At 38.0% G+C, this 25,770-nt stretch overlaps 1 protein-coding gene across 3 annotated transcripts in view; it reads left to right on the top strand.

Moving 5' to 3' along the window:
* fstl5 (follistatin-like 5) overlaps positions 1–24,261 on the top strand; it is a 139,334-nt gene extending 115,073 nt beyond the window's left edge. For all 3 annotated transcript variants that reach the window (XM_026357190.1, XM_026357189.1, XM_026357191.1), the window contains 6 exons: positions 4,676–4,702; positions 4,936–5,054; positions 10,675–10,824; positions 14,625–14,732; positions 16,596–16,720; positions 23,081–24,261. In XM_026357190.1, coding sequence (XP_026212975.1) covers positions 4,676–4,702; positions 4,936–5,054; positions 10,675–10,824; positions 14,625–14,732; positions 16,596–16,720; positions 23,081–23,783 — 1,232 coding nt within the window. In that variant the 3' untranslated portion in view covers positions 23,784–24,261. The remainder of the gene's footprint in view (positions 1–4,675; positions 4,703–4,935; positions 5,055–10,674; positions 10,825–14,624; positions 14,733–16,595; positions 16,721–23,080) is intronic.
* Positions 24,262–25,770: the final 1,509 nt, after the last annotated feature.

Below are 25,770 nucleotides of genomic sequence, written 5' to 3'. Positions count from 1 at the left end.
CAAATACAGTTTTCTTCTGTTCAAGTAGCAGCTGCTAAAAAGAGCTCAGATGTATAGAATTTGATGTTGCAGAATTACATTAGAGAGTTGTAATGGAGAAAAGGGAACCATTTTAAGAAAGAGAGAAAATTTGAGAGCAGAATTGAGGTTGGTATGGTATACACCATTGATGAAGACACATTTCTGCTGATGTTAAGCTTTACATGTCTGGCTAAGACCCAAAGCCTTTAAGCCTTAGTTACATGACAGCTGATGAATATTTCTGATCATGTATTCTCTATAACACTGATGTAATGCTATTAATGATATAAACACCGATCCTTTAAATCTAATAATCAATATAAAGCATGAAAAGCGGAGTGGACAAAGCAAGAATGCATAAACATATTAAAAGGATATTACATCTGAATATTTATAGTGATTTACTTTACATCAGATGAAACAAGTGTGTGAAACCTAACTTAAACGGTATCAAATTTGTAATCTTGAGTGACAATGCAAACCTTTAATAAACTCAGAAAGCATTTTCAAAGCTGTTTTTAATTTAATGAAACAGGAAAAGTGCTTAGCATCGGCTGGCATTTTTTGCATAGATATTTATCTCCCCACACCTCCGGTACCAGTTTTTGTTTGTGATGCGCCACAATTTTATTTTTCAGGCATTCATTTTTCAAGCTCTCTCCAGTAACGTCTTTTTCAAAACTCTCCAAGGATTAATTCTTTTGAATACTTGTCGTCTTAAAGAGATGGTACAGCCTTCAGTCCTCCACAGACTTCCAGCTCTAATTCTGGTGCAGTCAGTTCTTTTATTGTAAAAACTTCTTCACTCCATCTGACTGAGTACTGTCGAAGAGTTTTTCTTGACATAAGCTCTCAAACGGCCACAAATAAATTCAGCATGGGTTGCTAAAATTTAAAAAAGGGCTGTTAAAACTCTAAAAAGATTCAAACTGAAGAATTTAAATATAAAAGCTTAAAGACTTGATCACAAGGGAAGACGTGACGGTGTGTAGTGCAGAGAGAAGAAGCCAAACAAAAACTGACTTTTTTTAAAATCAGTATTTATATAAACTCAAAAGCCTCCATAGCAACTTTAAATTACACATGAACTACAGAATCTTAGTGTTAAAAATGACCCTCTATGACTTTTCTTTGACTGGATCAATTTTACCTTATAATAATGTCTTTTAAGCAGTGAAAGGTGCAGCAGTGCTTTATTCTGAATTTTTATGACACGATCTCTAGACTGTAGACTAAATTTATGGCCAAATCTACTTCCTCCCAAATACAGTTTCCTTCTGTTCGAGTAACTGCTAAACAGAGCCCAGATGTTAGAAAATTGCCAGGCCTTAAAAAAATGAAACTGTGCCTTAATTGTCTGTTTTTAAATGTGTGTTTGAATGATTTGGCTCAGGGCTGTAAGTTGCAGATAGGATACCGAAGTAGTTAGAGAGAAATTGATTGTTGGCTGTTGACTGTTTCCCTCATGGAATTTGTTTATATTTCATGTATATTTGTTATTATTAATTAGAATCTCTTAAAACCTGGTTTTAAGTTAAATACTGTAGCTTTAAGTATTTCAGTACCAATAACAAATAACAACCTAAATCATCTGATCACACTTGGGCAATGACTAGTGACAATGAATATAGTAAGCAATAAACAATGAAAACAGGCAAAGAACCCAACCACTAACTCCATAGTTTAATTTAAATAGTGCTTAGTCCTCATTGGTGTAGAAACATATCTGAAATATACAGTATAAAACTTTTTCTAAGTGAGCCGACTTCTAGCCAATGATTAAAGCAAAAACCAAAGCGCAGAAGGTCCTATTTGTGAAAAAGGTCTGGTAATTTAATCATATCGAACTTCATTTCTATAGCCCAACATCACAAATTAGCCTAAAGAGGCTTCGAGCATTGAGGAAGGCATGCAGACACAGAGGAGGGATTCTTTGTCCAGGAGGGATAGACATGGGATGAGCAATTGCTCATACTGAAATAATAGTAATTATTAAATCAGAGCATTTGCCTTATTCTGATTAGAAATTTGATTTCTGTACAGAAATTTAATAATGACTATTCTAAAAAGAGGACATTTGATGTAGAAGAATTAGAGTTGGTAATGGAGAAAAGGGAACCATTTTAAAAAAGAGAAAATTTGAGAGCAGAATTGAAGTTGGTATTAGAGACACCATTGATGAAGACACATTTCTGCTGATCTTAAGCTTTACATGGCTAAAACCCAAAGCAGTGGTCCTGAGGCATCTTAATCCAGGCGTAGATGCACTGTAAGTGGGTGTTGGCAGGCATATCTAAAATCCTACTGGCACAGCTACAGTAATGAATATGTGGTGAACTTGCTCTGCATGTTATCAATCATAGCAGTGAAAGTATTATTCTTTTGTATTAATCTGTGTGAACATAGAAAAGGAAAGAGGGAAATGAGAAATATTTTTCCCATTTTAGTGGCATTTTCTTCTGCTTCCTCACAGCAGCTTTTGCAGTGAGCCTGCATTCAGCTTTTCACTACACTTGCACTTCGCCAATAAGTAGGTGTGCAGGGGTGTTAAGTACACAAACTAAAGTAAAAGTGCAAATACCTACCCAGAAAAACTGCAAGTAGAGGTACCATTTAATTTGATGCTGTAGAATTTGAACTTAAATGTAGAAGTCAGGTCCAGATACTCAAAGGTCAAGCCCTGACTAAAATGTATTATGACCAACAGACTATTGAACAAAAACAGCAGTTGGTAAAGGTGGGGCTGATTTAACCACCCAACTGTATATAGTAACTGACGGTTAATTAATTATATATAGCAATGTTTATAAGAAGCTAATGCTGCAAAAGTAAATAGTAACAAACTATGTTAACATAAACGTAATAGAGTAAAAGCACAATATTTCCTTCTGATTTGCTAGTGGCAAAATGGAAACTTGTACTTAAGTATAGTACTTGGCTGGGCTTGGGTCAGTGTTTCCAAAACACTTCTAGGATTATCTTGGGAAAGACCAGTAATAATGTGCACACCCAGGGTAGTGCTCCTAAGTTACATTTTACATTTGCATCTACAGTGGCCCAATTACTCTAACTCTGCTGTATTATGCATTCACCGTGGTCTGCCATGCCACTATAGTGAACACCACAGGCTGTTTGGCCTACTGTCACAGTGTGCTTGTGTAAACAAACTGAATTTATGTAACCTTGCTGATGGGTAGAAACTGCAGAACCCTGGTTGGCTGGTGATCGTGGCGTTCCTGATGTTTGGAGCCCAGTGGAAACACAGTTATTATGGCCAGAAAGAGTGAACTCACCGCCTACAGTGGCAGCCAGCTTGTTTTGTTATATGGATGATGAAGTTGATGTATGGGCCCCTTGTATGCGCACAACAGCCACAGTCTTTCTGCCAAGTGATGAATAGCATCAATACTGTGGGCTATTGGAAAAGACCCGGGCACACAAGATCTCATCTGAACTCGTCTTTTCCATTTTCTCAATTTTCCATTTTTGGCACATCTCAAATAAATTGTATTGTTTTCCTTTTTGTTTTGTCCTTGCCTGTATTGCTTCCTTTCTTGTCCCTCTATCTATAGACCCCTCTCCTTTTGTTCAACTTTTAATGAGCTGAAAGGTATGCAAGAGTGCACAGGAAACACTTGACAAAGCACTTTTGAAAGATTAAGGCTGACTAACGGCACAGTGGTGTCTAGTTGGCTTTGTCTCCTCCCGTTTCTTTCTCTGCATCTGTCCACCCGAGCAAGAGGCTGTGGGAATGAGCATTGCAATAAAGGCAAGATTAGAATCGGATGTGAATTGAGCTGGAGATTGGTTTGTAGACTGAAAATGGAAGATGGGATGGAAGCGGAGGGAAGACTGGGGGACAGATGAACAATGAGAGAGAAGGTCACAGTTAAAAAGACAGTATGAGAGGATAGTAGTGCTGCTGGTGAAATGGAGGATAAGAATGATTGAGTAGTAGAAATTGCTTTGATATATGCACCCTATATAATGACTGTAGGTGTTCTTACAACATTGTTTAGTCATGTAACAGCGTCTTTTCTCTCATCGTACTTAGTGCCTGCTTTGAAAGCCAGTTAGGTCGCTCATTAAAGGACTAAGGGTGTTATGTGGCTTTCATTCCACATTTCATGTCATTAGTGAATGGCATAAGTGAATTTAATGAGAAATCACCTGCTATAGGAGCCAAAACTAGTTTTGCCACTGAAGACGGAGCACACTAATCCCTTCTAATGACTTATGATAATCATCTGAGCCTGAAACCTGTGGACTACTCATGGGTGTCTAAGGCAGCTTATCCATAAAACACATATTGATGGATGATGATGAGATTTTATTTTTTTAGAATTATTTCACTCTCCACATAGGCATACTTGGCTTGCAGCATCAAAAAATCATAAACTGTTTTACAGTACTTGTAGTTTGTTGACTGCACTCCATTTCCAGTGTTTGATATCAAATTATTTCCAAGCAGAGAGCTCCATTGATTGTTTGTTGCACTAGGTGTCAGAGAGACGGTTTCCATAAAACTTTCATGCAGTCTTTTTCCCTCTTTTCCTCAATAGGTGTTAGTGTTTGGGTGTTAGTTCTCACAAGGGGACACTATTGATTTGTGCATTTACTTACAACCACGTTTTCCTCTTTTTCTCCCTCACAGTGGCAAACATTTTGTGGCGAGAAGAAGGTACGTCTAGACTGCTTCGGTTCTACTATAGCATTCATTAAGCTGAGTTAATTGAATTTTTGTAATAGGGTTACTGAACTGTGCTGAGAGGGATTAAATGATTTGATGATTTTTGATTGAACAGTGTTGTCGGCTTATTTCTGTTGCAAATGTTCACATTGTGAACAATCATAAGCTATTTCAGGTGTGTAACATGGGTTTTTTTTTTTTTTTTTTTTTTTACTCTTTTCCAGGTCTTGGCATTGGCAACATGTTCTATGTGTTTTATGAAGACGGCATCAAAGTCATCCAGCCAGTCGCATGTGAGATACAGCGACACATTAAGCCCAGTGAAAAGCTACTGGCTCTGCAGGTAAGAGCTTTGATACAAGAAACATTGATCGTTGTAACAGTTGTCCCTTGTACACTGCCCATTCAAGGCGGGTTTACTGCACCAATACGCCACTGTTCAGGATAAAAGGTATTATATTGTCATGGGGCTCATTGCTGCCCCTTCTTTAAGCCACCTCAAAACGTAGTGTCAGATCACCCCAGCTTCTGTGTAAAAGACCATTTAGTTTTAATAATATCCTAAGTGTTCATTGACATCAGAACACAAGATTCTCCAGTGTATTTTAACAAGACTCCATCAATCTATTAAAAATGTTATCAATTTTAATTACGTAGTTTCTCACTATGGTTTGGGGTTAGTACAAGATTTCAATTTTTTTTTATTTTATTTACAATGGATAAAATGTGAAAACTGTGCAATTCCTCTCAACTCTTTAAAATGTTTGTCCTTCTTGTTTTGGCTTAACAGTTTGCATCATAGTGGTTATCAACTTTTTTTCCAGCTGCATAACATGGCAGGAAACCTTTACAAACCCACTGTATGCTATGTGATGATGTGTCCATGATGATGAAAAAAAATGCACACCTACCCAGTTAAAGTCAAGCCTGTCGCAGCTGAAGAGTTAACTTTCTCAAGAGCTTGGGAGATGTTAGTGTACATGTTGTGTTTATTTGATGTTACTGACTCAGTAACTGTGTGTGCAACAAACCACTCAAACCACAAGCCTGAAGCATGGCTAAGCCTCATCCAGAATGCCTGCTTTGAGCAGGGGAGTGAAGTGTGCGAACAGCTCAATGAACAAAGAGCGGAAATTCTCACTTTCTCCACTGCACCGTGGTTCATGGTGTGAACTATCATGCTTGTCAATGTGATGGGCCCAGAATTGAATACATCACTGATCGTCTGGTCACGGGTAATGGTAGATCAGGTCTAAAATCGGCCCATTCTAATCTCCAGCAGATCAATTAGTGTATAACTAGTATTAGTACATCAGTGCAGAGTTGAGGCTCCACTCTCTTCTCTGCATAGAATCCCACAAATATTAAGCATTGGGAATTATTAAACTTTCTTGGATCAGTCATTTGAAGGAGTGATGACTCGGCCAACACATGATAAATTATATTAATACTGCAAAAGGCATCTCTGACCTTGTAATGTCCATCAGTTATAGTTAAAGAGATTGGGGAGTGATCATAAACGGCTCCCTTCCAGAGCCACCAGGTGCATGTTGCAGTGGAGGTGGAGCTGATTAAATGCTGTGAGAGGCAGCAGTGATAATGCAGTGAGCGGCATAACAGATGAGTCTGAATGTAATAGATGTGAATTGCACCCTGTGCAATAAGTCTGGTTTGTATGTGTTGTTGAGAGTGCAGTACAATATGCATATGCATTTAAGAGCTCTGTTGAACTGACTTACTAGTTTAAATAATAAATTAAGAATAAAATTAAGTAAACTGAACTCCAAACAATGAGAACACCTGCACATCTTTTTCAGCCAGGTGTAAAACATGTAATAATTCCTTCCTTTCAAGGTCTGAAAATACTCCCTCTAAAATTTCAGTTTTATTACGTTAGAATATTTTGAGAAACAGATCATTGGTAATTAAGTAGAAATGTTGTGAGGAGTGTTCAACAGTGTTGTGACTCAATGACGAGCCTAAATCAAAAACAAAAGATTCTCCATGAAGTAAGAAGTACTAAAACATTTATAGTGAAGATGTTTTACAGTGAACTCCTGTGGGTGAATTGGAAAGTGTGTGTTTGTGTTTTTGAAATGTTGTAGTCTGCAGCTCATGGTGTGATTTATTATTCACTGGCGTTGACGTGCAACAAGTGTTCTGTTGCCTGACCTAGTAACAGCTACTTAAATTCAGTCATTAGCAGGCAATATGGTTGTAGTGGGATTTAACCAAGATTCGTATTCAAATGCGACTGAGCAGAATAGGGTTCAGTGACCTGCTCAAGAGACGGCCTTTTTTTTTTTCCCCCCTTTCATCAAAAGGTGCTGGAACATATTTTTCATTGTCGCTGTTTCTGTGTGCAGTGTTTTGACGTACATTATTTACAGTGGCAAGAAAAAGTATGTGAACCTTGAATTTTGTGGTTTTCTGCATTAATTTGTCATAAAACATGATCTGATCTTCGTCTAAGTCAAGAGTATTAACAAATATGATTTGCCTTAAATAATAACACAGAAAAAATTCATATCTTTCATGTCTTTATAGAGAACAACCATAAAAACATAAAGTGCTCATCACACATTATATTGCTATGGCAGCAGTAACTTCAACCAGGCGCTTCCTGTAGCTGTGAATCAGACCTGCACATTGTTCAGGAGGAATTGTAGTCCTGCAGAACTGCTTTATCTCTGTCATCTTCTTTGGACATCTTATGTGTGGCTCTCTTCATGTTGTTCCATAACATCTCTATTAGGTTTAGGTCTGTGCTCTGACTTGGCCACTCCAAATTTAGTTTTTCTGAAGCCATTCTCTTCTGGTCTTGCTTTGGTGTTATATAGCATCACCCAGCTTCTACAGAGTTTCAGCTGATGTCCAAACACACATTATCACGAAGAATTTCTTTAAAGACTTCAACTTTACAGTTGGGATGATATGCCCTTTTTATCCCACATAGAGTCTTCTTTCCAAATAGTCCAATCTTAGTTTTGTCAGTCCACAAAATGTTTTGCTAATACTGCTGTGCAGTGCAGCAGCTTCCTTCATGGTGTCCAGTTAGCCAGTACAGATGATGGTTTCAGATCTTTGGCTGTTACTCTGGGTTTTTTCTTTAACTCATTGATGTGTTCTCTTGGGGTCAATTTGACTGGCATCTGACATCACTTTGTAACCCTTTCCAGCTTTATTTAAATCAACAATTCTTGATCGTAGATGCTCTGAAAGCTGCTTTTGGCGAGGCATTGCTCACATGAGCATATTCTTCTTGTGAGGAGCAAATTCAAAAAGTTAGATTGTTTTTTGTTAGTTGAAGTAAAGCAAGGAAAACACTTCCCTATGTATATCTTGTTAATTATTATTATTAGTGTTTGTTGGGCACCTCTCTTTCTACAAGTACTTCGTTCACCTTGATAACTAGTTGGTGCTGGTCAGGTTGTGGGATATAAAACCAAGCCAGTGAGTTAATAGAAGCTGAAATGCTCCCTAGAACTCGGGGAACTGCAACACCTTTATTTTTTCCCCTTGATGATATAAACAAAGTGAATAATGCAGCACAGTATTGAAAACGATGGCCAGTGGACACAGGAGCCTTCTCGCAGTGTTGAATCAGTTTCATTTACTGACAAGACCACGTGCAGTCTAGGTTTCACCTCTCAGCGGACCCTTTACTCACTGAAGTTTTCACCCAGCAAAATATTCAAAGCAGGTTGCTGATAAATACCTGTTAGATTTACATGTGTTTTCAAATGGATGCTTTCTTCTGAAATGCCTTTTATCTGGGAACCCCATGCTGATTGGATGGTTGTTATACATAAAGCGATGCCATGAATGTACAACAGTAAGCCAAGCACTCCTCTGAGAAGTGTTTGTATTAGGATATCAATCACTGCAAGTGCTGTCATGCCTGCGTGCAGAGCAGTCTTGAGAGATTTCTGTGTGAACACACGAGGCTGTTTGCAGTATGGTGCTCACGTTTTCTCCATCGCAGAGGAGCATTGATTGATTTGTTTATGGTAATCACACAGCCAATCCATTATCCTGAACTACCGTAAAGTATGTTTCACTGTGCTACACACAGTAGAAGGGACAGTACTGTGATGTCCAATTGTTGTTAAGTCAGTTCAGGAAGTATCTTTATTTAGTTTCCTTCTTCTATAAGCTCTATTTCTTCCAAGAGTAATTTGTCTACTACAAACTTTGAGATCAGCAGCAGTTAAGGCTTACCTTGGATGCACAAGGACATTTTGGGTAAAAATAGGTGTAAAATAATCTCCACCTTTATGAAGTGAATCTGTATCCATAACGGTCAGAAACAAAATAAAGCGAACACAGTAATTACAGCTGAGTTATCTATTATTTAAAAATGATATTTGTTAAAATATTTAGGAATGAGCATCATGTCACGCTTTTAAGTTTATATCAGTTTTGAAAAAACACCCTGATAGAATAGAAGCGAGTGTGCTCCTACTTAATTGTGAAGTTCTTTGGATGTTGCTGCTTCACTGTTTACTACATTTTCCTTTCCACCGACAACTGACATTGTGTCACAAAATGTTATCACTACAAATAACCCGGTGGCTTAACTGGGGAATGTTATCATCGCAATATTTTCTAATAATAATTTTAAACATATTCACACATAATTTCACAAGTTTAAAGAGTCAAAGAGTCATTTTAAAACAGTATTTCACAGTAGTACTTTTGCTGTATCTGGAAGTGTATTATATTCTTCCTGACATGTGCCCAGTGCTGTTTTATACAGTAAGGATTTTAGTGAATCTATGGCCAATGTGTGTATACTGTTCTCTTCTCAAGGGAGTTTAAGGATTTCCATAAAAAGGCAAAAAACATTCTTAGCACTTTCTTGGAAGGTGTCAGTTACTAAATAAATTGATTACATGCTATGCATCCACACAGAGACATATGTAACACATATAAACACAGGAGGAGCTACAGCCACCTCCATTCACACCCTCAGCTGGGAATCAGATGTTCGATTTCTCACCTCTTGAAGGTGCAATAAGTAATATATTTACAGCCACATAGCACAAAATGACCACAGTTTGTTTCTGCAGAGATTTAATAGGGTTTTATACAGATAATTTAACGTTTAAAATTCTAACTGGTTTTGGATCAGAATGGGTGAAAGATGGTGATACAGAATAGACACTGAAAGACATTACACCTGCAAATAAGTGAAAATCATGTCATGAAGCCAAAGACGCCAATGTTACTGATGCAATATTTAGCATTAATCAATGATCTTGTTAACTACATGTGTTGGTTTAATGTAGAGCTATAGAGAACATACAGAGGGCAGGATGAGTGGGCGCTGCAGTAGAGATAAGATAAATTACTGTACATTAGTGTTTCTGCACCTGCCCCTCACCCTTGTTATGGTTCTGTGAACTTCATACTGTAGACTACCTAATGACCTTCTAACTAAGAGAAGCTGGCATGTGGGGAGACACCTGTCATGTGCTGCCTCTGCGGTTGTAAATATGGGAGAAAGACCTCACACTGCCATGCCGGAGCCCTTCATTCATTCTTTCTGGCCAGTGACTCACTAAATCTTTCCACAGAGTCTGGAACAGACGACTGGGCACAGCCTGTAGGCTTAGAGGGCCTGGGTGGGGGTGAAGCTCCAGAGACAGAAGGCCAGTTAAGGTGTCTGTTGGCAAGGCGGGCGAGTACTGCCAGAAGACTAGAAGCTGAACAGCTGCAGATTATCTGCAGGTTTTATTCTGCGGATTATGAGTGAACAAATGGGAGAGATTACAGAGATTTTGCAGGACCTTGCAAAGCTCATTTATCTAAGTTGCCAGCAAAGGTGATAAGACTGCACGAAGTAAACAATACAGAATAACGACTAGATGAAGATAATTGTTTTTTAATGAGATTCATTTCTCTGTGATATGAAAAACAATTCTTTCACTGTTTTTTTTTTGTTTTGTTTTGTTTTGCAGGAGGAGGTGTGCCCCAGCTCACCAGGAGAGGCAGTTCAGAGATGTGTGTGGTCATCTGCAGTCAACATCAAGGACAAGTTTATTTATGTGACACAGCCAACCTTGGATCGAGTGCTCATCGTGGACATCCAGTCTCAGAAGGCTGTTCAGGTAATTTTCAGGCTAAATTGGAAAACCAGGCAGGTTCTTGTCCATTTTGTCAGCAACACTGTAACAATACAAGATGAGAGATAACAAATTTAAACAGATCAGGAAAGAAACTTTCCTGTTTCTGTCTTTTGTAAAAAATGAAGGTTGTTTGACCCAACACAATAAATCTGCCTCCATTTGTGCAGACAAATATCAAGGTTGCAAGAGGAGAGTTTTTCAAAACACTAAAAAGAAAAACAACCCAAATGTTTGAAGACAGATCGAGGGGAATGCCTTTCATAAAAACCTTTGATAAGTCATTACTTATATAGGTGTTTCCTCTGAATGATTTCATTGAATAAAGGACGCATTTCTTAAATAAAATTGTCCCCTTCTGACTCATGATTCAGGTTGATACAATACACCAGCCTTCCTTTAGAAACTCACTTATTTTAAAGCACTGGACTACATTCTCCAACTTTTTTTTCCAAACTGTGTGTGAACTTCAGCTTGTACATGAGATATGCTGGGTTTAAAATATTCTACTTGAGTAATAATTTAGTAGGATACTAATACACAAGAGTGAGTGCTGTGGTGTGCTGGTATCGGCCCTGGTGAGCCTCAGACATAGACAGGAGACTGCATAAAACATGTATGACTGCTGGTTTACTCTCATTATGTCAGAATGTAAACTCTAAATCTTGTCCAGTACCAGCAATGTTCTAATGATAAGCTCATTCCTACCGTGAAGGACAATAGATAATGTCAAAGACAATAATTCAAAGCAATGCTCCAATCTTCAGCTCAAAGCAGTCACAGCTGACTACAAACTTATTTTTCTGCTCTAAATCAGTAGTTGGCCTGCCTGGTGCTTACATTTGCACCATAATAGATGCTGCCAATTATTCCCACACCTTGACAATGATTTATGGATGTATCTGGGGAGATATGCAACAGCGACACTCAGTATCCCGATTGTGTCGACTGTGTTGTTTTTGTTCCATTTCTGAAGCTTAAAACAAGTCAAGTTAAATGTCAAGAGTGTGTTAAGCTGAGAAGACCTCAGAGTCAACACGGACTAAGCATCTCTTCAAATGTGACTTTAAAAGTCATATTTTCTCTTTAAGTAACCGTCGTTACAGCCAACATTTAACTTGCTGTTAGTAATGTAGTGAGTGGCAAAATTAATGTATTTCAGCATCAAGGAAGTGCTTTGTCTTACACCTTCCTACATTTTCTACAGCAAAGGTGGGTGTGTTATGTAGATTGACACCTGCTGCTTGTGCCTACATTTCTGCATATATCTGACCAGTTTTCTAATATTGAGCACAGCATGAAGTGCCAGAGCAGGAAGAGAATTACTTTCTGCTACATCCCACTGACAAACACTGACCACTATTTACACAGAGGTGCTAATTAGAACAGTTCTTCTACACAGCAGCAGGATGATGTAACCGTGATTACAGTATTTATGATTGGGGAGAAGGAATCCGTATTTTATTTTTGGTTTATAGGAATATGATCTAATATAAAACCTGAAACCTAACCCTGAAGTATAATGCATAATCTAGTGTATTTTAAAGTAAATTATTTTAAAACATCAAAATCATTCAATCCTTTAATGACACATAAAATGTCGAGCAGAAAAGACTGAATCTCTCCATACATCTTTTATCAGTTTAAAGTAATGGAGAACATACAGTATTAAAGTATGCTTAGAATGCTCAATTTTAACTGGTGTTAACTGTTGCTTTTACCAAATAAAATGATGATTATGCCAACCATAAGTAATTAGCATTAACTCAGCTAAAAATTAATCTCTGCTGTTCATCTCATTTTCAGGTTGTAGCCACAGGTTGTGAACATTAATCAGGCTACCATTCAAAGCTGTTTCTGGTTTCTCTCCAAACAAAAGCAGATTGTATGTCCTAATTTAGTTTTAATTATGTATAATTTTAGACTTTCAGATTTGATGAACAGATTCAAAATAATTCAGTTTTGATAACATGCTGTCAAACTCCAGTACAGCAGACTTTGACACTTTTGTTTTATCTTTTCTCACATTTATTTACTTTTCGTGTTTTAGGTTTCTCACTTGTCTAAAAGCTCGGCAGTGCATCACCCCTACTCTCTTCCACTTGCACTGGTATTCTTAAATGCCACTTTTCACCCTTATTTCAGCAGCTAACCTCTGGTCTGACCCATTTCGTACATACTGCAACTGTCAAGACCAACACTTAACCTTCACATTGATGTAGTGACTGAGTAACCCCGAGACCCACCTCTTGGTAGATACTGTAACCTGGAAACCTTTCACAGATATTGTAACATGGCAAACTGTGCACCCTTCCACAGAGATGATATAAGAGGCCATCTTGCAAACACTGCCCACCTCACAGAACCATTTATTTTCCTGAGGACATTTTACTTTTGTGAGACTGGCTCAGGAAATCATACAATTCCTACCTTACAACATTCAGCACAGCGTTCAGTTAAATTATTGGTATTAGTGGATTTTTGGGTGTGTCAGGTTGATCCGGGTTGCTCAGATCCCTGCAGATGTTTCTGACACTGTGATGGCTGTTTACTGCTCGCAAGCCTCTCAGGGACCTGCCAGTAAGCAGGTTGGTGTCCCAGAGACTGTCACAAGCTCATTATTCAGTCGCCTGGAGGTTTAGCTTCACTGCATTATATTAGCAGTTGTTAATTAACCACCTGAACCCATCTCTCGTCTTGAACAGTGAGTGAGTTCTGGTTTTGTTTCCCTGCTTTCTATTTTCTCATTGAAATAATAATATGATTGATGTGTTTAATCATTAATGAGCAAATTGGATTTTGAAATTTGTAACCAAATGAATGCTCAGCGAAGACATTTTAATGAGCAGATTGTATTTTGTGTGTTATAGCCAATTATTTGTAAAGTGCACGCAGATAAATGTTTGAAGCCGCTGCACTGTTTTCCATGCTTCATGTCTGACAGATCTTCAGTCATAGCTGAAGTTACGAGAGCATATTGGATGAGGATCTTGATAATCTTCCTCAGCCAGAAAGAAGTTGTTAGTGAAGAAAAAAAGAACAACATGAACACCTGTTTTCTCCAATGACTACAAGCTCAGAGATTAGTTAGGATTCAACAGATATTCTCATCTTATTTGCAATAACCCTCTCAGGAGCTGTTTACTCTATCAGTGAAACAATATATATTTTGCCTAGGTAAACAATACTATTAGGGCTACATAGCAAAACAAATATTATAGAAAGTAAGCTGCAGTCAAAGGGAATTGTGGGAATGCAGGCTTGCAATAATTTTCTTGAAAAAAGGTAATTGCTTTCTCTTGCTGTCATTGAGAGAGGAGCTACTGCATGTGTTTCTCTCCCCCATATTCGCCCTCCTTCCTTTGAGCTGGCTGTCTGTTTGCACTCAGATGGACATAATGCATGAGTAGTGTTTTCTGTCGCAAGTACATGTGATCTATTGTTCTCACTTGGAATACTGCCACCACGTGCCAGAGAATGAATAAAGACTGAAAGCAATTACTTCAGTGTGGTAAAGCTATTGTATCTGTCACCACTTGATTTGAAATGCAGCTCAACACCAAAAACACCTTCTACATAAAAAGCACACATCTAGTCCACCTTGTTAAAAGAAGGCTTGCTTCTGTCAGCCCACGATGCATTAGTCTGCAGGAAAACTTTTCAAAAGCCTTACCTCTGCACATCAAAGAAGGATCTGTTCAAAAGCAAAGTCTACGTTGCCTTGAACTGTTATTCCGTGACCCTGCAGTGTTTAAAGGCTCAGTTTGGTTTTGTGTCACCTGCAGACGGTCAGCACCGACCCTTATCCTGTGAAGCTTCACTATGACAAATCTCACGATCAGGTGTGGCTGCTGAGCTGGGGAGACATGGAGCAGAACTTTCCTACTCTCCAGGTGAGTCCACAGTTCACTGCTTTTTCATTCAAATGATGTTATTCCCCTGCAGAGTTTTATCCTTGTGAAATATCAGCACAGATGTTCAAGGGACAGTTGACATTGTCAGAAATGTATCTAAGGTCAGCAAAAAATAATAAAAGAATTCCAAAATGCCCATTACAAGGCAAATAACTTGTTTAGTTTGACCCACAGAACCAAAGTTTATTTGACAAAAGCATGAAAAACATGAATTTAATTTATCTGGTATCAGCAAATGTTGTCTATTTGGGCTTCAAAAGTTACTGTTGGTGATAATACTTAACTATTTCAGCTTTAGATCAGATAGCTGTAAATTGCATTAGTCATGTAGTGCTGATTATGTAACAGGGAACTTTTTGTTAGATTTAATGTCCATTCTGAAAAAGCAGAATACACACTATGGGTACTCCAATGTAAAATCTCTTGCAATATTTATACATTTTCTCAATAACTGTGTATTTAGATGTAACAATGTAATCACATTATGATTAAATATTAACCCTAACTGTAAATAATGACAACATACACTATAAAACTAAAACACTTAAAGTGTTTTCTGCAACCACATCACCACTTCTGTTGAAACATTTAACATCTTCAGTGACCTACAACAGAGTTGTTCAGTCTCTGGTTGAACAAACCAGTATAATAAATCTGAAGAGCCCTGGGTTCATGTTTAGCTTAGCATAATGGCTAAATGACTTATTTACTTCCTAAATCCTTGTCTACATTAATATTTTATCACATATCATTACAGTTAATAATACTAAGTTATAAGAACCACATATATCAGTTATATTCACAATGATCAATTTAATTAGTCCTACACAAAATGGAGAAACCTTTTTCTGTAAGATTTGTGTCTTTGTGCGTTCAAACAATACATTCTGAATCACCTTATAATCACCAGGTTGGCAGGACATGACAACTAATTAAATGTGGATTCCTCCATATTGTCCTGTTCCTCCCACTTTTTTCCCCCAATATGAAATGAATGGCATTAATCACTACTACCTCTCTGGGACTTTGAATTATAGATTTGTTTGTCTTGCCTGATGAGGGACAATTAATAGTCACTTACAGTGCAGTGTATAATTATTCGGGCAGTAACACATTTTCAATGGTTTTGGCTCAAAACTCCAGCACAGTGGATGTGAAATAAAAACAATGACCAAAAGAGCTGATGTTCAGTCGTCACATCTGTACATTACATTACATTTAAGGATACTGCTATAAATAGAAACAACAGATATGTAGTTTTGTTTTTTAAAATGTTATTTGTAAAAATGTATTTAGATTTTCTTTCATTTCCGTTTGAGAATCTTCTTAATGCAGCTCAAGTCTTCAGTGTTTTTATTTAGAAATACTGCTGGTTGTTGCCTGCACAGAAATTCATAATGCGGGTCTTGGTCTGTGGCAATTTGCTTTGTGCATTGTGGCACAATCAAAGCAAATCCTGCCCACACACAGGCACATGTCTGCACGCTTTCATGCATGCACAAGTAATATTTAGACACCGATGACAACAACATACATCACCTCCTACAGAGAAGCTCCAACATCTCAGTAGTAAGAAAAGAGGCTGAAGAGTTTTATCCCAAAGCAGAGCATACCAGCAAAGATAAACATGGTTATAACGTATTGAATTGAGTTGATGCTTCTTTTATTAACGAAACACTTCGCTAAAAATGAAAAATGTCTATCGTACAATTGTCATTCCCTGTTCATTACATGATATGAGTCTTAAAATGAAGATTTAAACAAATGGAAACTAGCAGCACTAAGCATATTCATCTAGCTCATGTTAAAACACCCACCTTCCTCTCTGTTGTTGTTCACCAGGTGATCAATCAGGCCAGTGGACGCGTGTCCCACCACACCGTTCACACACAGCCAGTTGGCAGGCGCTTTGACAGGGTGGACGACTTCTTCATTCCTGCCTCCAGCCTGATCATTAGCCACATTAGGTAGGTCGAGTGTGATTCAAGAATACTTGTAATACACATTTATTTGCTAATTAAATTCAGCCTACTTGCATTTTATTCGCAGTGTGTGCTTTAAATGAAGAATAGCTCAGTGGTCATCTGTGCTGTAGATGATAAGTATGTCTGCTAAACACAGAAAAGACTAAAAAATATAATTTTAGCTTTAAACGTGAAACATTAGTGGTGAATATACAATGTTTTACCTTTTTCAAATGTTTATTCTAGTAGAAATATTTTTCAAAGTGTATCCTGTTGTGAAGAGATACTGTTGATCTCTTGTGTGGAGTCAGACTCAGGGAGCAAGTTTTGTTCCCATTTATTGTAATTGAATAATAATGAGTGGAGCAGGGTGGATTGATTTCTGAGTCACATGCAGGAACTCACTTATGTTGCATATTGCAACTTTAAGTCTGATTAAAACAAAAAAGATGGTAAATATTAGCCGCTATGCTTCAGGTGGTGTACTTTTTATTTACAGAATCCTCCAACTAGAAGTAGAAGTCCTTAATGGGAATATAGCTAAAATTAAAATAAAAGATTTTAACTAATAAATAGACCTGACCCAAGAAATAAATATTTCATACTGGTGAGTTTGTAAGTACTTTGGAAACTGGTCAGATTTTAATTTTATTTTAATTTTTGTAGAATTTAATTATTTAAAGGATTCTTGGTTTTCAGAATACACAAATTGAGCACAGTTGCTAAGGGCAACAGAAATAATATTATATGCTCATTGGTAAACTTTATTAGGTACACCAATACAACCTTATTGTTTGATTGAACCTACTACAAATCATTGTGGCATCTTTACAACGTTTATAATGATAATTCAGTTTTTATTAACACGGTGAAGAGAATTACATTACCTGTTTATTAATGAAGGAATGAGGAAAACTGCAGTAACAAAATGTACATGTAATTACAGGATACTGAGAAGTGTCTATTTACATAAATGAGAAAGATACAATACAAGAAACACATTAGAATATAATGTAGTCCAGCACATCACATGTATCTGTATCCAGAGTTTTTACAGCACTTCACTTTTCCACGTTATGTTACAGCCTCATTCCAAAATGGATTAAATTCATTATTTTCCTCAAAATTCTACAAACAATAAAGTGAAAGAGGTTTGTTTGAAATCTTTGCAAATGTAACAAAAAACAAAACACATGCACATGAGTATTCACAGCCTTTACTCAACGCTTTGTTGAAGCACCTTTAGCACCAATTACAGCCTCAAGTCTTTGTGAGTATGTTGCCACAAGCTTGGCACCTATTATTGGGAAGTTTCTCCCATTATTCTTTGCAGTACCTCTCAAGCTCCATCAGGTTTGATGGGGAACATCGGCCCCTCTCCCTCAATCGCTCAGTTTGGTCAGGCAGCCCAGTCTAGGAAGAGTCCTGGTGGTTCCACACTTCTTTCATTTACAGACCACGGAGGCCACTGTGGACATTGGGATCTTTAATGCTGCAGAACTTTTCCTGTACCCTTTCCCAAGATTTGTGCCTCGATACAATCCTGTCTCTGAGGTCCACAGCCAGTTCTTTGGGCTTCATGGCTTCATTGTTTGTGCAGTGACATGCACCGCACAAACTGTTACCTATGGCACCTTATATAGACAGGTGTAGGCATGTCCAAATTATGTCCAATCAACTGAATTTCCCACAGGTGGACTCCAAATCAGTTGTCAAAACATGTCAAGGATGATCAGTGGAAACAGGATTTACCAGAGCAGAATTTTGAGCGTCATGGCAAGACTGAATACTCATGTATATGATTTTCTTTTATTTTAAAACATTTTCAGATATTTCAAACAACTTTAGTCATTATCTGGTATTGTTTGTAGAACTTCAAGTAAAGTAGAGAATTTATTCTATTTTGGAATAACATGTACACAAAGTGGAAAAAGTTAAACACTGTAAATACTTTCTGGATGCACTGTAGATGGGTAGGTAGATGCAGATGATCACATTTGGATCAGCCTTAACTGAGTTTGACCTCATTCTTAATACTGTGCAGGATTTTGTGTTCCTATAAAGAGAGGGAGAGACTTTTTACACACTGTCAAAAGAAGCTTTAAAAAAAACTTTAGCAATAATTTTTAAAGCTGCTGACATTTTTGTTTTGATAATGTCAGAGACTAAGTAATCAAGTCAGTCACAACTCCGGCTCTGTGGTGAATGGTCAAAGAGGCTAAAATCATTTGGATCCTACAAGGTATTTGCACACTTGGACTAGGATTCCTTATTTATTTATGTGTTTTCACAAAGAGAAAATTCTACATAAAGCAACAAAGACAGTAGCCAGAGGGGAGAGTTGGCACCTCACCTCCTTTCTTTACACTATTTGTTCATCAGCAGCCAAGCACAGACATGCTGAACACAAAGTATATCGAATCGCTGCTGTGGTTTTCACAAGTCATGAGCAGTTGCCACACCGAAGCTTAATGTGGACAGAGAAAAGCCGGCTGTAAACGCTTGGCTAATATCATGGACAGGCCAGGAACAGGCAGGAGGTCTGGAGGATTTCGGGATGTTAACAGTCTCCTGAAGAGCAGGAGTAGTAAGCCTTTGTGCGTGTGTGTGTTTGTGTAGTGGAGTGGGTGGTATGGAGGGGCTTGTGGGCACAGCTGTAATTAGATCCACAGAGATCTGCAGGGAAGATTGCATGTGTGGCCATGTTTTTTTCCCAGGTTGTATTTGAAAATTGCTGTTATCACCAGCTCGTTCCTTGTCATTTTTGATGCTCTTAAAACAAGCTTAATGATTGTTACTGCTACAGCCGAATCCTTAAACACAATACCTGAACAATTACCTTCACATGCCTGTAGTATAGATGTTTGGCTGTTAGTAACATAGTAAAATATGTGAGTGCTCTTGGCTTCTGCAGCGATTAAGATTAAAAGGCTTCCTCACCGTTATAGAGGCAATTCTGTGCACAGGCTGTTAAACCAGAGCTAATATTAACACCAGGGAGGAGGGCTTAAGTTAAATGTCACTCACAACTTTGACTTATATATTATTTATTCCATCTTTTTTTTATTAGTAATAATAACACTGTTAAAAATGCTGAACACAGTCTGACAGCCCTCAAGCTGATTTTATCATGTTAGCTTTACACAACTCAAGTTAAATGAATAGGATATACCTTAAAGTGTCTGTTTAAAACTTAAAGCAATTCAGTTTACTCAAATATTTAGACAAATTAAAATAGCTAATTATTGTTTTTGACCTTTTGCTTCAAAAGGTATTTATCAATTATTATTGCAAGTACCCAAAGCAACATCTTTGTATTGCTTGTTTTGTCTGACTAACAGTCCAGAAAGTTTTCAGTTCAGTCATATCAGTCACAAAAGCAGTCAATATTGTGCATTGGCTTTTTGAAAATGAATAGCTACTTAATTATTTATGTTTCACTTATTTATTTCACTACATTTTGCTTTCAGGTAAGACTTTGACTAATCTGTGTAGTTTTGTTATAAATCCTAAATCCACCTTGTAACAGTTGTTTGAAGTTGTTTTCTCTACAGTATATTCCCAGGGCGTACTGTATATAAACAAACGGAAGTCCACAAAAATCTTTAGATCTAGTCATGTGTATTTGGACAGGATTTTTATTGCAGATATTAGGAAAGCTTAAATTAACTGCTACCTTGTGGCTCCGATTTATTTTATTTATTTATTTATGGTCTGTTGGCAGGACCGCAGTATCGATTAGTCGATTTAGCAACATGAGCGGTGTGTGAACAGCCGACATATGTTCACCAACATCCAGGGATTGTTTAATGGCCGGGGATTCCCTCTGCAGCTTCCATAAAGAAACTAGGGGCTGACATTCATTAAAGTCATCGACTTATAGTAAGGGGACTCTGCATGTCAGCAGAAATGGCTGTTATTTCTCATTTTTACCTACATACAGCACCCCGCAGCTCAGGCTATCCGCACCTATTTTTCACAAATTTCCAATCATTGGCTGCCTTTTGGCAAAACAAGCTGAGCGCGATGTAGAGTCGATGTTTTTGTGCTGGAGGATGGGTGAACAAGAATTGCTGTGTTATAGATATCTTTTACTGTGCTGCATTCATTGTTCTGCTCTCTGTTCATGAATTTTGCCCTCGGGAGCTTTAACTGAACTGCAGAGTAAACAATATTTTGTGGTTAAGTGTTCAAACCCTCTCATTTTTAAACTGAAAATATTGACATGAAGATAAGTTGATAAAATGTGAAGCAGCTTTAGTTGAGCATAACCCAGTTGAGCAGAATCAGGGAGAATCTTTAATGTATTAATCATTGGTACAAATGACAAACAGCAGCTGTCAGTTTGGCTTAGAGCAATCTGGATCTGCCAATAAAGCAGCCCCACTGTGTTCACATCAGAGCAAGGCCAAACAATGTATAATTATTAATTTATCAGATGTTGGTTGGTGATAATTATCTTCTCTCAGTAAGGTAGATTTGCCAGTGACCTTTAGCTGTATGCAGTCCCTATTGATTTGTCGCAACCATAATTTTGAATACAATCACAGCAAACCATAGCATTGGTCTGTAAATCATCAGCTCCATCTCCCAGGAGATAACACAAACAGTTTTTCAAGTTTATATCATGCACAGGACAATGTGAAAGAAGAAGAAATTCTTACCTGTCTGGGAGCTTATTTTTCACACAGGTGGTGCATTCTTCTGGGTTCCTTAGAATTGATCTAAAGAAAATGCAGACCATTCGGTTAGTTTGACATAAAAGTTAAATAGGCACAATACAATCTCTTGGTTAAAGTAAAAAAACAGAGAAAACTCAGCACTTCAGTTTGTCACTCATTAATCCCAAATAGTCTAATGTCTAGTTTGGTGACTGAGAAATTAACTGTACACAGCTCAAGGTCTTTTCACTCCTGTTGGCAAAAACAAACTTAAATAATTTTATGTAATACAGTTCTAAACACCTTGCAAATGTGGCTAAAAAATAATCACCCCTCTCTCCAATTACAAATATTTGCATGATTTAACTATACTTATTTTAGTTGCTTTCAATTCAAATGAAAATTGCATGAAGATAAATAGACAGATATAGAGCCACAGATGTATGGGCAACTGGACTTGTCCATTTTGAGATTCAGTTTTATGCCATTATAACCCAGTCTAAAAAAAAATGTGAAATACTACTCCATTAACAAAACAAATTCACTACAGTGGCTCTTTTGGCAGCAGCTATGAGGGAAATCTAATCTCAGAACAGAATAATCTGCAAGCCATCTGACCAAAATGTGCCAAAAAAGTTAATCTCAAAATGAATCTAGAAGTCAAATTTGAAAAACAGCCAAAGCAACAAATTCAGGGTTAAAATGTGTAGTGTGTATGTGTGGCCTTATACTGTACATAAGTACCTATGTTAGTTGCACACAAATTATCAATGATGCCTGCTAGACTGCTTGACCCAGTGGAGCCACATGTATGGACCTGGTGGACGTAACTATCTCTGGATCAATGATTCCCTCAACAGAGGTGATGATGTGCTCTGTTGCTTTCAAACAGCCATTTTCTATTCACAGGTACAGATAGATTGGTGTTCAAATGGCATAAAAGATGAATGATGGCAAGATTGAAGTGCCTGTCAGCATCAATCAGTTGGTATTCACATTTAATTTAGGCCTGTCAGCGTGTTGCATATTCCCCTTCTGCCCTGTTCAGCTGTTAAAGTGTAATGTGCCATTAAGAGAATCTTTAGGTTTTGGTAATGAGTAGCATTTTCACTGACCCATGCCCACATCTCAACCTGCCATAATTCTATTACAGGGTCAAGTATAGATGATGTTATGCTGCCAATATAAAGATTGTCAGGGACCATAATTTGGCCATTGAAGTAGTTAAATGGATGTTTTAATGTTTCTCCTGCACATTTTTTTAAAATTACTGGCATTCAACAAATGTCATGAGTTGGACGTTACATAATACTGGGGTTTGCGTTTCTTGTTTCAGGTTTGATACAATCATATGTGGATTGTGCCGCTTTATTATAAGATGTTACCACTTCCTGCTTGACATTTTATTTAAGCCACAAGAACAAACTGAATCACATTTTACTGGCATATTTATAATACTACTACTACTACCTCTAGAGCAATTATAGGTAGTTAGTCGTTATCAAAGGGTCTTTATGACTCCAGTCCACCTGGTAGCTGTTGTTAGGTTTCATTGAATAAGTGAGAATTGTGACCTGCTGTTTCCACTAAATTGAAGTTAGCCATTCCTACAACTATACTACCATCACTAAATATAAGTCCTAATTTGGGGTTTACAAGAAGACAAAATGTGATATTGATTGAATCTTTTTTTTCTCTATAGATTCGGCCTCATCCTTCATCGAAATGAGCCTGTCATACACAAGATTGACCTCGAGACCACATCATACGTGAAAAACATCAGTTTACGGGAGTATAACTGCATTCCCAAGTCTGTCGCTTACACCTATCTTGGCGGGTATTACTTTGTCAACTGCAAGCCTGATTCCACTGGTGCCACCCAGCCCCAACTCATCTTGGACAGTGTGACCGATAGTGTGATCGGCCAAAACCGCGACGTCACCGGCACTCCTTACGTGTCTCCAGATGGTCATTATTTGGTCACTGTTGATGATGGTGATGGTCTCATGAGAATCCAGACCATCTCAGAGCGAGGAGAGATCCATGAGCCCTTTGACATCCACACCAACCTTCATCTGTCTGATCTGGCCTTTCAGCGCTCCTTCACAGAGGTCCATCAGTACAACGTGTTTGGCAGCTCTGGGCGTCAAACCGATGCTCTGTTTGTTGAGCTGAGCAGCGGCAAAGTCAAAATGATCAAGAGCTTGAAAGAAGCCACCAAGTCATTCGAGTGGCCGTGGAGCAGTAGGAACAGGGTCATGGCAGGCAGTGGCCTGTTCGGACAGTACCTCATGACCCCATCCAGAGAGTCCCTCTTCATTCTGGACGGACGACTCAACAAGCTCAACTGTGAGATCACCGATGTCCTCAAAGGCAACGTGGTGGTGTGGGTAGGGGAGTCTTAGGTCGTAACGTCAAGACCGAGCTTTGTTTTCCTCAAAAGGTACTGTTGCACTGAATTCTGTTGCAGATTCTTTAATTTTGTGGGAGCACGATAGTGAAAACAGATTCAGAAACCAAATTGTCCATTTGTAAGTCCATTGGATGAAGAACTGTCATCCAAAACAGAAAGAAAAATAAGTAAGTGAGGGAGTAATTGATTGTTATTGTCTTACAGCCAGGTTAAAATCCCTTTTTTTCCTGCTGGGTGGCTTGTCTTTCAGTCAACAAGTTGCTTGCTGGTAACATTTTTCAGGAAAATTACATGAAATCCATAAATACAATGTGCAACTTTCCATTATATTTCATCAGTTGTATCCAGTGTTTAGGGATGCTACAGATTATCTCAACAACACAAATAAGTGAATTGGCAGAAACTGACACTGTATAAATCCAGATTAAGTCTCATAACTTAAGTTTCTTCAACCCAAACTTTTTCCTGTGCCTTCAAGGAAAAATTTCCCTCCATCAGAGGAATTAGCGTAATTATTCCCCGTGTGACTGGAGACTGCACCTCTTCCTTTGACCCCTCCATTCGTGGAGAGTGTGGTTTCACACAAATCTACCACTCTTTTTTGTCTACGCAGCCAACTCTGTCTAATTAAAACGAGCCCTTGCTGTGATCCCATCTTGTTTGAAGTGAGGACTGAGTAGTTCATTATGACTGTGCGCTCTGTAACCTTTGATCCGAAATTATAACCAGCATCGGAAGGTTTTGAATGATTTTTTTTTTTTTTCCTTTTTAGTCCAAAGCAAAATAATGAAAGTCAGTGGCGATATTAGTGAAACTGTACCAGCTTTATACAATACACATTGTGAAATTTAAGTATTTCAAAATGTTTCTTAGGAATGAGTCAATAGAGCACTTGTGTGTGAAGAAAATTCTATCATAACTTCAGTATCTCTGGACCAAAAAAAGAAAATAAAAAAACAAACAAACAAAAAAAAAAAAAGCAGAATTGTAGAGTAAAATAGAACGAACTGTGAAAACATGCATTGTCTGCTCTGTTTGACAGCATGTTTCAAGAGGGTGTTGTGAAGTAATGATGAGCTAGCACACTGGGGAGAGGGGTAGCTGTGTGGTTGTATTGTGTAGGGGGTGATTAAGGATGATTAACAACTTTTTCTGAATGCTCCTGCAGTAGATTTGTAGCTGGCGAGTCAATGAATCTGTTACCTAGCTGGACACATTTCTATGCATTTTTCACCCCGGCAGTCTTATGACTCTGAATCACGATGGGCAATTGTATCTGAAATTTAGTATGGACCTTTGACGTGTACAGATTATATAAAGTCATTCTGTCTTTCCTGTTGCATCTCACTCATATTTTGGGGTTTAATTTAATTCTTTTCCTCCCGTCACACGTTTTCCAGCCTTTAAACCGGACTGTACTGCTGAAGATGACCTCCGACCTTTCTCTATTATGTTCTGTACATAGCAGCTGACTGTGACTCCATTAGTTTCCCATTAATGTACAGATTCATGCAGGTTCTGTTCACTTTCTGCCCGACTAATCAGCACACTCCTTTTTAAGAAACGACAACACACGTCTGACATTATTAACATCCTGTACACAAGCACATAGTGATCACAAGCACTGCTTTCACCTCCACATAGCCACGTCTTGTACGTTCCTTCATGTGATTGTTATTTATGTATAGAAGAACATGCTTGTCATTTTACCTAACAATAAACTATACCATTAAAACAAATGAGATATTGACTCCTTCCCTCATTAAAACAAACGACGTCTACAGCTGCTGGTGCACAGAGCATCATGCACTGACAAGTTTCCTTTAGGAGCTACAGCAGCCTGTTGCCAATTATTGTACAAAACATGCTACAAAAACAAGGTCAAGCTTCTTCTGCCACTTTGGGTATATTCACTTTGCAGCACCACGTATGATTATAATTAGCCAACACAGGAAATACCGTTGGAAATACTTAAAACT

The sequence above is a fragment of the Anabas testudineus genome, chromosome 10 (genome assembly GCF_900324465.2).
Source record: "Anabas testudineus chromosome 10, fAnaTes1.2, whole genome shotgun sequence".
In the NCBI taxonomy this organism is placed as follows: domain Eukaryota; kingdom Metazoa; phylum Chordata; class Actinopteri; order Anabantiformes; family Anabantidae; genus Anabas; species Anabas testudineus.
Note: the sequence above shows the minus strand (reverse complement) of the source record. Positions and strands in the feature narration are given on the sequence as shown.